The sequence below is a fragment of the Otolemur garnettii genome, unplaced genomic scaffold (assembly GCF_000181295.1).
Source record: "Otolemur garnettii isolate 467f Iridium unplaced genomic scaffold, OtoGar3 scaffold00047, whole genome shotgun sequence".
Taxonomy (NCBI): domain Eukaryota; kingdom Metazoa; phylum Chordata; class Mammalia; order Primates; family Galagidae; genus Otolemur; species Otolemur garnettii.
This window is the reverse complement of record NW_003852442.1, coordinates 1,179,352-1,191,357: the sequence shown is the minus strand read 5'-3', so window position 1 is coordinate 1,191,357 and position 12,006 is coordinate 1,179,352. Positions and strand designations below refer to the sequence as shown.

At 42.9% G+C, this 12,006-nt stretch overlaps 1 protein-coding gene across 3 annotated transcripts in view; it reads right to left on the bottom strand.

Annotated features, from left to right (window-relative positions):
* Nucleotides 1-2,353: 2,353 nt before the first annotated feature.
* Nucleotides 2,354-12,006, bottom strand: part of HSDL1 (hydroxysteroid dehydrogenase like 1) — a 21,333-nt gene continuing 11,680 nt past the window's right edge. For 2 of the 3 annotated variants that reach the window (XM_012806125.2, XM_023514135.1), the window contains exons 2-5: nt 11,469-11,694; nt 10,391-10,836; nt 9,968-10,195; nt 2,354-4,074 (exon numbers count right to left, since the gene is read on the bottom strand). In XM_012806125.2, coding sequence (XP_012661579.1) covers nt 3,976-4,074; nt 9,968-10,195; nt 10,391-10,836; nt 11,469-11,688 — 993 coding nt within the window. In that variant the 5' untranslated portion in view covers nt 11,689-11,694 and the 3' untranslated portion in view covers nt 2,354-3,975. Of the gene's footprint in view, nt 4,075-9,967; nt 10,196-10,390; nt 10,837-11,468; nt 11,755-12,006 lie in introns of those variants that run through there. The other variant, XM_023514134.1, reaches the window with a different exon arrangement.

Sequence of the window (12,006 nt, the reverse complement as noted above, 5' to 3'; positions counted from 1 at the left end):
GGCTATTTTTTGGTTGCAGCCGTCATTGTTGTTTGGCGGTCCGGGCTGGATTCGAACCCGCCACCTTAGGTGTACGTGGCTGGCGCCTTAGCCAGTTGAGCTATAGGCGCCGAGTCGCATGGTGAGTTCTTAAATCCTTTCCTACAATTCTGCAAGTAGGTAAAACTTTTTTCAAATGAACTTATTTTTAAAAAATAATAGGCTGGGCGGCACCTGTGGCTCAGTGGGTAAGGCTCCGGCCCTAGCCAAACTGCAACAACAACAAAATAAATAAAAATTTAAAAAATTAAAACAATAGCCAATGGTATAGGCATCAGCTGACCTGGGGAAAGCCTCTCTGGAGTTGTGGCTTTTGGAGTCAGGGCAAGAAAGCGATCCCAGGGGCCTGGTGGGCCTGTGCCGCAAGCCACGCTATGTGCAGCTTTTATTGGTCAAAGGCAGCTTTGCAAAAACTTCAAAATCTTGGAGGCAAACTCCAAGCAGGGCAAGATCATGTCTCTGCTGCTCAACCCACAAGAGGAGAAGACATCCATGGAGGTACCCACTCACCCACAGACCTACCCACCAGCATGTCTTAGATTACCATGACTTCTCTGAGGACAAGAACTTCATGCTTTTGGTGTTGGAGTTCTGCCACTTGAGGTCTCTCCTGGAGCCGCACAACAGGAAAATACTGACCATGCCTGAGGGCACTACTACCTGAGAGAGATTGTCCTTGGCTGCCAGTACTTACACTGAAGCCAGGCTACTCATTAGGACCTCAAGCTAGACCGTTTCCTGAATGAACAAGGATCTGGAAGTAAAAGCAGGATTTTGGACTGGCAACACAAGTCGAGGTATGGTGGGCAGCAGAGTGAGACCAATCCTGGGTGGGATTCCCATTATGTAGGTGCTAAGCAAGAAAGGGCAGTTTTGAGGCAGACACGTGGTCCACTGGGTACATTATACCTACCTTGCTAGCAGGCAAACCACTTTCTGAGACCTCTTGTCTAAAAAGAAACCTACCTCTGGATTAAGAAGAATTAACCTGTATTCCCCAGCACCTCCACCCCATGGCCACCTCTCTCATCCAAGAGGCTTCAGACTGATCCCACTGCCCACCCAGCCACTAATGAGCTATCTCCCTGCCCCTGTCTCATCATTCCACTGACAGTCTCAAGCCCTCCCAGCAGCCTGCACTTTAGTGGTCTTCAATAAAAACAAGAAGAACCTCCTGCCAAGCAACCTTGGGGAAAGAAGGAACCAGAGGCGTGGGACCATTACTGTGATGCTTGTGTTACTTGAACATCACAATGACAGACACAAAGACAGACTGGAATTGGTTTTGGAAGACACAGAGTATCAAGACTGAGGACACACTTCCCAAATGTGACAAGATTTTAAGAAATTGAGTTTAGGAAAAAAACAAAAAAGTCTCCTAAGAGCTGTCTCTGCTTTTTCTTCCCACTCTTTCTTGAACCCACTGCCAAATAATAGCTTTCATCTCCACCATTCGAAAGACATGGCTCATGGGAAAATCCCCAGTGATCTTTGCATTGTTAAATTCAATGATCAAATCAGTCTTACTCAACTGAACAGAAAAATGATCAAGAAATCAACTTAGTAGCTTTAAAAGACGTATTAGATAGCAAGCACAATGGTACGTGCTTATGGTACCAGCTACTCGGTAGGCTGAAGTGGGAAGATCACTTGTGCCCAGGAGTTTGAGTCTAATCTGGGCAACACAGCAAGACTCCCATCTCAAGTTAAAAAGACTTACTAGGCATATTGTTACATACAATTTTGTTACTAAAGCATCAGCTTTTAATAAATTACGACCACAGATGTTCGCAGGTTTATTTGTTGTAATCATTGTATGAATGGAGAAAAAGTATCTCTCATTCCAATCAATCAACTTACAAACATTGGGAACAAAACCTTCTCCAAAGGAAACAGATGCGACCGCTTTTATTGTTAAACTTTCAATTCACATTTTAATTTTCAAAGGTTCATAATTCCCATATTCTTAATAAGAAACCCCATCCACAGTGGTTCAGTTAACCTTCAGACGAGCTCTGAGGGGGGAAAAGGCATTTTATGAAAACTAAAAAATCTAAAGAAATTCTCGGTCTTGATTTTTGAAGCTACGGACAACTTTGTATCACATTTGCACCAATTAAGCATGTTTACCTTGTCTGTCCTCCCAAGGACAGAATTTTAAAACATCACTGACAAGGTGTGTTTACTTATTCTAATCACATAACAATGACTCCATACCTAATTTAAAAATCTAAGACATGACTGGACCACATAATCTTATATATAACTATCTGACAATATTTTTACATGAAGTTGCTATTGTTTATTACACGTCAATTAAAGTTCATGACAAAGTGGCATGAAGTCAAGAGGATTCCAAGACAACACCATCAAAACTGTTACACAGTATCTCCAAGTGTGTAGTTTTTTTACACCTTATGTTTTGAAGACATGATTGTGGAAGAGCTTCTGAGGTTGACCATTAAAATCTTCTAAGCCCAAGTCACATCTGGAAATACTGTAGGCAATGTTAGGGGCAAAACTGTGTGCATTGCATAAAAGCGCGCTAAGGCCTGCTTGTAATAGAATATCACCTCACAAGAAAACAGTGCCTCTGAAGCCCGGACTTTAAACCAACTTCCAAGCTTTTGCAGCAGCACCACAGTGCTAAGCTCTGAACTGTAAATGTGCACATACTGTCATAGTCAGATAGTGACTTACAGTTTTCAAAGCACTGGGTGTGTGGGCCTCTAAAATAGTTGGCTTCATAGGACCTGAACTAAGACATTTCGCCGAGGACCCATATTGTGGGGGGTCTGTGCCTAATCATCTTCACACCGACAGAAGCAGTCACTATAATGCATAAATCCATTACGTGAACCAAAAATGAACTTCTAACTTATTATTTCAACACACATACATCACACACCACACACACAATTGGTCCAATATTTTAACTACTGTTCCATACTTGATATTTATAATTAATAATGCTACTGGAATGGAATAATATTACATACAAAAATATATGAAAACCAGATATAACAAGCTCTAATGGGCTAAATTTCAGTTATAAAATGGGTCGTAGTCTAAGGAATCACTATGTATCCACAATAATTATTTTATAAATGGAAAGACGACTGCAGCTTACCCATGACACATCCAAATCAAGGAATGAATTCATTCCATAGTAGATATGAAAACACAGCAAAATAAAACCAAAACATAACATAGGAAGTAGTATCACACATGGCAAACCTATAGCATAAAACTTGGTAGGCGTGTTTACTATGAAAAGAAATAATTTAGATTTTTAATATCCCATAAGTTCCCACATCAAGTCATCTTGACAGAAAATCTTTTTAAAGTAATATAACCATAAATAAAGTTGCTCAGACACAAGGCAGACACACACACAAAACACACACATACAGTTCTCCAGTGAAGTATTAATTGAAGTGCAGCATTTTTATAACTAGAGCTATGTAATGTAACATACACAGATTTTTACAGCTAAACAGCAATCTTAGTTATAAAATAACACTTCAGTAATCTTTTTCTTTTAAACCATAACTCATCTAGTGAAACAGGCCATTTCCCTTAAAAAAAAAATCTGACATTTTAAGAGCTGACAAGTTACATTATACTTCAATATTTAGATCATTGTGGCTCCTAGACCATAAATTATACAATGTTTGAATAACTTAGGAAAAAAGCATCAAAATTAATCTTCCATCAGCTCCTCTACCTTGTCACTGCCTCCTTGCCACCCACATGGCCCTTGAGGCTTTTTCTCAGCACTCTCTGAAAGTGTTATGCTTACTTTACACATGATGACTCAACAGTAAGCTAAATAATCAGTAATAAAAGAAAATATGTAAGATAAATGTTTTTCCAAATGTCGGAATACGGTAGATTCCCACGAGTTGGTGAAACTTCTCCAACGATCACCCAAATTCATGCTCTGCAGGATAAGGCCTCCTCACGTAAGGAACGGTTGAGAATATTTGCTCCCCACACCCACAGCCATTCAGGCATATACTGTGCAAAAAGAAACTAAAATGAAAGAGACAAAGGTTATAAGGTTAGAACTGCAGGCCATCAACATTAAAAGACAAGTACACAGATCAATAATTTAAATAAATAGCCACTAATCACATTAACTACAACAAAAGAAAAGCCCTTGGGCTCTAGTACTGGACACCTGTTTTTGCGTAAGATCCTGCCCTGGATTCCCTGCGGAACAGAAACATGGTCACCACCTGGCCACCCCCTTCCTCTCATGAGGCTGAAAGACCAGCAGGTAGTCATTGGACTCCCTCTTTACTTCATGAGATACAAACAGTATATTCACTGGTCACAAATTACAAAACCATTACAGGAACAAGTCAGGTGGAACTGAGAGATGTTCACATGGTTAGTACTGCATGAGAAAAATGGGGTTGTTTGAGGGGTAAGACAGAGCAAAGTTAAGGAAAACTGAATTAGAAACACCAGGGTTCGTTGTATGGACACATGATGAGGAAGCTCAGGGAACCAGAGGAGTTCTGCTGAGGCTTCTGGTCTCCGGCAGAGCCACTGTGCCCCAGGAGACATATGGCAGTGTTGGAAAACATTCTGGGTTCTCCCACTGGGGGAGAGTGTGACTGGGATCCAGTAGGCAGCGGACAGAACAGCCCCCCACGACAAGGGACTGTCCCTGTCTGCCCCAAAGGCCAACAGTGCTGCAGTGGAGAAACTCTATGCTGCTCAGACAGATCTGTCCAAGACGGAGTGGAAGTTCTAACACCCTTATGTTAAGGAAGAGACAGGGACAGGCCCCCGCCAAATACTGACATGCTAGCCCTGAACAGATGTAAGATAACAGAGCTCACCCAACCCTCTGCTCAGTAAATGGACACAGGTTACTCTGCAATTCCTGAGACCATACTGAGTAAGGACGGGTCCCATATCACTAACTGCTTGAGACAGTCCTGGAGCTACAGCTGTTCCCAGTCAAGAGGCTCCAGGTTAGTCACCTTGGAGACAGGGGCCCAGTACTGGGGGAAGTAACTATGGCCTCTTGGTTTCTTAAAGAGCCAGGAACTTGTGGGAAAATACTAATACACGGATACTCCTCCTTGGAGCCCATTCCTTAAAGCAGGCATCCCCAAACTGCAGCCCACCTAGGACATTTATCCGGTCCGCTGGGTGTTTTTGCCACCGCTGTCTGTCCTGCTTAGCAGCCGACTCATCCCAGGGCCCGCAGTCCAGCCTCCAACGGTCTGAGGGACAGTGAACTGGGCCCCTATTTAAAAAGTTTGAGGACCCTGCCTTAAAGCAAAGCATTCTAAATCAAGAATAGATAAATCAAGGGGATAAAAAGAATCTCTTTATAGTCCCATAGGAGGACCTATATGTAGGGTCACCCTGAAACCTGCGGGTAACCGAGACAGGCTACATCATCAGAGCCCCTGTGCATGTTCATTTAGTGGGGATGGAATCAGCACCTCAAAGTCTAGGGGTTTTGCTTGTTAATTTTTGAGACAGAGTCTAACTCTGTCACCCTGGGTAGAGTGCCATAGCATCACAGCTCACAGCAACCTCAAACTCTTGGGCTTAAGTGATCCCCTTGCCTTAGCCTCCTGAGTAGCTGGAACTACAGGTACCCACCATAAGGCCTGGCTAATTTTTCTGTTTTTAGTAGCGATGGGGGGGGCGGTCTCACTCTTGTTCAGGATGGTCTCAAACTCCTGAGCTCAGGTGATCCACCTGCTTTGGCCTCCCAGAGTGCTATGATTATAGGCATGAGCCACCGTGCTTAGCCTGAAAATCTATTTTTTTAAATTTCCATTCATAACCACCATCTATTTCAGGGGAACAGCATCAAGGTACATTTTGCCAGCTGCCTAACGAGTGCACATGCAGACTTAACCGGCACACCGTTTCTGCCTCACTCCAGGGAGATCTCAGCACCCCAGGCAGTGGGACAGAAAGAGCTTAGTGGGAAGCCCCAAAGGAAAAGGAGGAGACTAATCCTCTGGGTCAGTACAGATGGTGTTCTGTCACACCCTAGGGTGCTGGGAGAGGATCTCAGGCGCAGTGAGAAAAATTTTTAAGATAATTCAATTATTTTTGAAAGAAATTCAATGCACAGTAAGCATATTTTTTTAAACTTTTTTTGATCAACGTAATTTAAGTGTGCCATGAAGTTTAACTATAGGCTCAAGGGTGCCATAAAAAAAAGACTGAAAAACACTGCTCTGGGTACTGGTAGACAGTGTAAAGGGGCCTAACTTCATCGATTCATGTAGATGGTACAGCCGGGAGAAAGGCATAGAGCCCCGGGAGGGAGCTCCCAAACTCAAGTAAGAGAGGGAGGTACCGGCTATGATGGATTTCAGGTTTTTTTCTGGCTCTCTCCACATAGGACAGACTCAGGGGTCCTGAGCAGTCTGTCCAGATTGAAGAAGGAAGCTGCTACTCAGTGACCAAAGCCAACAGCGGCTGCTGATGTGGCGCAGCACCTTAAGTGTCCGCTACTCAGTGAGACTGGGGAACCCCCAGATGATAGAAGAGTCACCAGTAAGGCACGTGTTCTGAGTGTTTGAAATTAATCTTGGTGATTAACACATCGCTAACTAGTCACGAGTTACCCGGTAACATGGAGATAGTTTCTGCATAGACTTGCTGGTTAACAATGTGTTAATGTAAACATCATGCGCTCCCCAGACACTGTGACAGGTTGAACCTTAAGATGTTAAGAAAAGAATGGGAACGAGAAGGATGTAAAGGTCCATGAGCTAGGATCCTCACACTGGAGTTACGCCAAAGGTGGAAGGAGAGCGTCTGCGAAAGGAGGTGAGGACGGCTCAGGCACCAGCTAGGGAGTGAGCATGCTTGTGGCCCCGGCCTCGCAAGCTGATCAAAACTAGCCTCTTTTTACACAGACTCAGAAAGGATCACGGGACACATTTAGTTCTCCGTGAAACACTGTGAAATACCTCCAGCTTGCCTCTTTGAAGGGCTCCAGGACAGAAAGAACTACATGTGAAACACACTGAGTCCTGTGGACAAAGTTACCCAGACAAGCAGACCCACGCCACCATCAACTCCTGACTGCAATGCTGCAGCATGGCGCCTCCCTCTGAGAGGCATCCCACTCTCCTGGCCTCCTGATTGTTCCCTCAAACCTCCCCACTCCCGCAAGCTCGACCTGCATCCTCACTCAGGCAGCCCCTCCCGTCGGACCGAGTCCCACAGCTGCAGGTGGACTCCAGCACTTGCTGCTTGTTCTCCAAATCCGGGCCAGAACCATGACTTTGCTCCTTTGTTTTTAAGCCTTTCTTCTCCTCATGTTCTGTCTCTCCCGTATGTAATTAGAGTCAAGTCTCTCCAACTTGAGTAAACTAACAAGCAAGCAGGAGCCCACCCTGGGCCCACTGCCCACACCACCCTGTACAGCCTCATTTCCTGAAGACGCTCACCTCACACACGGGGGCCACAGCCTCATCGCCCACATACTTGTCAGCTCACGGCAAACTGCCTTCTCCCTAAGAGGCCTCCCAAACTGCCTTCATCGAGGAGGTCACCAGAGAGTTCTAAGACGTGCCACCATTTGTTCCTATGTTACATGACAGCTGGCATCACACTGAAGACTGTTCCCTCTGCCTCAAAACTCTCTCCCCCTTGGCGTCTAGAAGCCACGCTCTGCTGCTTCCTAGAATCCCTCTCAGTCTCCGTTGCTGGGTCTCCTTCCTCTGCCTTTCTCTAGAAGCTGCAGGCCCTTGAGACTCTCTGCTCTTTTCATCTCTCCACCTGCTCTCCTGGGATGACGCCACTGCCCCACGGTTGCCACCCAACTAAATGCTGATGCCCTGCGAATCTTCAACTCCCACCCCCCCACCCCCCGCCACCTGAGCTCCCCACTACACAGCTGCCAACTCCACTTCTTCCAAATATTTCCAGGGCCTTCAAAACCAGTGTGTGCACAACTTTGAACTTCCCCAAACCCGAGCTCTGCCTCCAGGTTATCCATCTGAGTAAATGGCACCACTGAATTTCTGAAGCTCGGAACCTGAGGATATGTTTTGCTTCTTCCTTTCCCTCAGGCCCTCACATCCAATCTACCATCATATCTTGTCAAGAGATAAATATGTAATATCATTCTTAATTAATTCACAAAGTACAAGACTAACTGGAATGAACAGCACAAAACACAACTTCATGTCATGTTTGACATATCAAACTTCTTTCTTGCGGGCTGAAGATTGACAGAGGATTGAAATCTTGATAAAATTTAGGTTTCTGCAACTTGCACAAATTGTATTAAGAAGAAAAAGAAAAGTCATAGCAGCAAAAGCTATCAGAGAAATAGGCTATGCACAAACAGCAATTGATGAATCAAATCTTTGCTGTAAAATTGTAAAAAAAAAAAAAAATAGATAATCCTGAAAATAATTTGAGTCAAATAAAATTAAAAGAATGGAATAGGAAAAAATGGAAAGTTTTAACAACTTTATACAGAACACTACTCTAGGAATTAAATCACCTTGACAGAATTTCTAGGCAGAAAAATATATTCTCAAGCAAAGTTTAATTTTGATTAAAATGTTGGTGTTGGGCGGTGCCTGTGGCTCAAAGGAGTAGGGCGCTGATCCCATATGCCAGAGGTGACTAGTTCAAACCCAGCCCTGGCCAAAAACCACACACACACACACACACACAAAAGTTGGTGTTTTATGAACACAGTCAAAATATCTACTCCATCTAACCCCATTCTCGTTATTTCTTTTTTTTTGAGATAGAGTCTCATTTTCTTGCCCTTGGTAGTGCCACGCAGTCACAGCTCACAGCAAACTCAAAACTCTTGGGTTCAAGTGATCCTCTTGCCTCAGCCTCCCAAGTAGCTGGGACCACAGGCGCCTGCCACAATGTCCAGCTATTCTAGAAATGAGGTCTCACTCTGACTCAGACTGGCCAAGAACTCATGAGCTCAGGTGTCCCAGGGCGCTAGGATTATAGGCGTGAGCTACAACACCCGGCCTTATATACTCAATTCTAAGAAAACGTCATGTCCAGTGGCTTCTGAGACTACTTTGTAGGTTCCTCTGCTTTTCTCAAGTAAGTAAAGAATCTGGAAATGACCATTTAAATAAAAACGCTTCTTATTAATGAAATCTTTAGCCAGATCTTTTCATAAAAGTAAAAATTAACTGTTGATTTACTTGCTTATTTATTAGGGATAAATCTAATAATCTCTATGCAAACAGTCCCAAAAATATTTGTTTAGTAATTAAGAAAGCTCTCAATATTAAAAAAAAAAATGTCTAAACTAGGGTACATTCATTTACTATGCAAGACAAAGAAACACAAATTTTAATAAATCATTGAATTTTCTCACTAACACTTAGAATCCCAATTTTCAAATACAAAGTTACTTTTTAAAATACCAAAAGACCCAAATCTTTGTCATGCTTGAACAACAAACCTTAGAAGAATATTCTGTTTCTTGAACAAATGAGTCTTATAAACTGAGATATTATTTGAAATAATGGTTACATAAAATATAGACGTAGTTTATGGTTTATGTTTTTATGGATTACACTAGAGTCACCCCTTGAGTAAGACCAGAATCATGTTGTCACTTTGAAATTCCCACATATAGATACATATATATATGTACACATATATATATTTAGTATTTTTATACTCCTACCATCCACTTATATTAAAGCAGCATATTTCATCTTTTTGGTGCCACGTAAGTTGAACTTTTGAAAATTTTTAATTATCCTACAAAAGAGAATTTAGTGTCTTAACCAAAATCATTAAGAGTTTTCAAGTTTAAAAATTGGAACTTACCATTCTCATCTTTTCTTTTCACATTAGACTTAAATCAGATTCCTGATTTAAGAAAAAGTTTACAATACATTAACCTAATATAAAAGACCTGAAAACACACTACTACCTGAATAGAATGGGACCAGTATCCTGTGGTCCTTTTTGAAATTCCAAGGGTAGAAACAGCATGATGTGCATACACTTTTGGTGAAGGCACCAACCATGGGCATTTGTGCAGGAAGCTGCTAGGTGTGGTCATGTTGGTGGCTACATAGAACGGGATTAAACTCTGCACAAAGATTCCTTTGGAAGCGTATTCATACTGTAACGCTCTGCTAAAGTGGTCTAAATAAGCCTGTTAAAACAGAGGAGAGGAAAAGACTTTTAATATTGAGCACTTAAAAGGAAAATTTAAGAGGAAAAAACTTGCTTATTGGGAAAAAATATAGTATAGGCAAATATAAGTTTCTGACAAACAGCTCAACAAATCGGACCCTTAGTTAACACTCTATTGCATTAGGGTTTCATTTTCTAGACAGCAATACTTGACCTTGGAAGCAGAAAATGCAGCCAGCTGGGGAGTGGGCTTGCAGCAGGAGCCAGAAGAGATCGTGACAATGGCACCTTTCTTTCTCTCCACCATGCCAGGTAACACGATATGGACCATCAAACTAGCGGCGGCAATGTTCACATTTATGATGTCCCAGAGTTTGTCCTCCGAGATCTGAGTAAAATTTTGGGGGTAGGGGTAAAACACGCCCACATTATTCACCAAGATGCCAACGTCTCTGTCTTTCAGGGCTTCTCGAATCGGAGCATAGATCTCCCTGCCACTGCTGAAGTCCGCAACAATAATATCGGTTTCCACTTTGTAGGTGTCAGCTATACCTTTAGCAACAGTCTGCAACTTCTCTTTGTTCCGGCTAATCAGGATAATACTGAGACCGCGGCTGGCCAGCTCCTCAGCGTAGGCCTTTCCAATCCCGTCTGTGGCACCTACGATGCAAGCCAGGAAGAGTGAGTGTGCTGATTTGAGGTGTGCCTTTTCAAAAGGTCCTTAGATACCTCACTGCTGGGTTCAATCAGAGAAAACTTTGCACTAGAAATAAAGGTACCATTCACAAGTCGAGGACAATGATGGATCAATAACATGAGTGATGCATGATAAATACTCTCCCAGCCACCCTGACAGGCAGACGAGGAGGTGATTTACATTCATTGCATGGATTATGAGACCCAGGAGGACTCTGTTTTCAATCTTCTATGTGGCTTTTCTGGGAAACAATGATACACTAAAAGTCAAAATAGGTGAAGCATTTCTGAAAGTGCTTTCTAGGGGCAATTTTGAAACAAAGAGCAAAAAGGAAAGGGGAGGAAACGGGACCAGGGTAGGCCTGGGAATGGGAGGAGCAGAGTGAGGAGGATGCAAAGCATGGGGCAAGTTCTTCCTAAGATGAAGGCAGTAAGAAAACAGGAACATAATCAGAGCAGAAGTCACATGCTTTATTTTTTTTAATCAGTATATTCCCATGAAAACATCACATTAAATTCAACAGCTCCTTGAAAATGTATCTGACTTAAAATGCAACTTAAAGAGAAAAGATTATCTTGACTTTAAATTAGGTTACCACTGACGACGGCCCACTGTCCATACTGCTTGATCAGGTCTGCTCGGCTCCCCAGGCGAGGGATAAAATGCAGCCTAATCAGGCTGTAAAAGTCACAGACGACAGTGATGCTTTTTCTAGCCGTGTACCAGGCTCCAACCAAAGCTAGAGCTTCCATATAGCAATTGCAAGACCTGGCGATTTCCCGATACAAGAGGTAGAAGCTGTCGACAGCAGCCATGGCAACCTGCAGGGACAGGAAACGAGAGAGATGCTCTTTGCTTAGTAATAAAGCAACATGCATAGTTTGAGTGAAGACATCAACTCGAGGATGTCAAATCTCGACAAATTGCATTTCCTTTGGAAATACACGCAGCCCATGGGACCCGTCAAGTTACAAACTCATTATTTAGCATCTGTAGCTTATAAAGTTCTTTTCTTCTAAGGAGATTAATCAACATAACTACCAAGAACTACTGAATTCCTCCTCACATTTAGTCCTGTACTATGTGTTGTGGCTACTGAGGTAAAAACGATGTGCTCTGAAACCTAAACATGC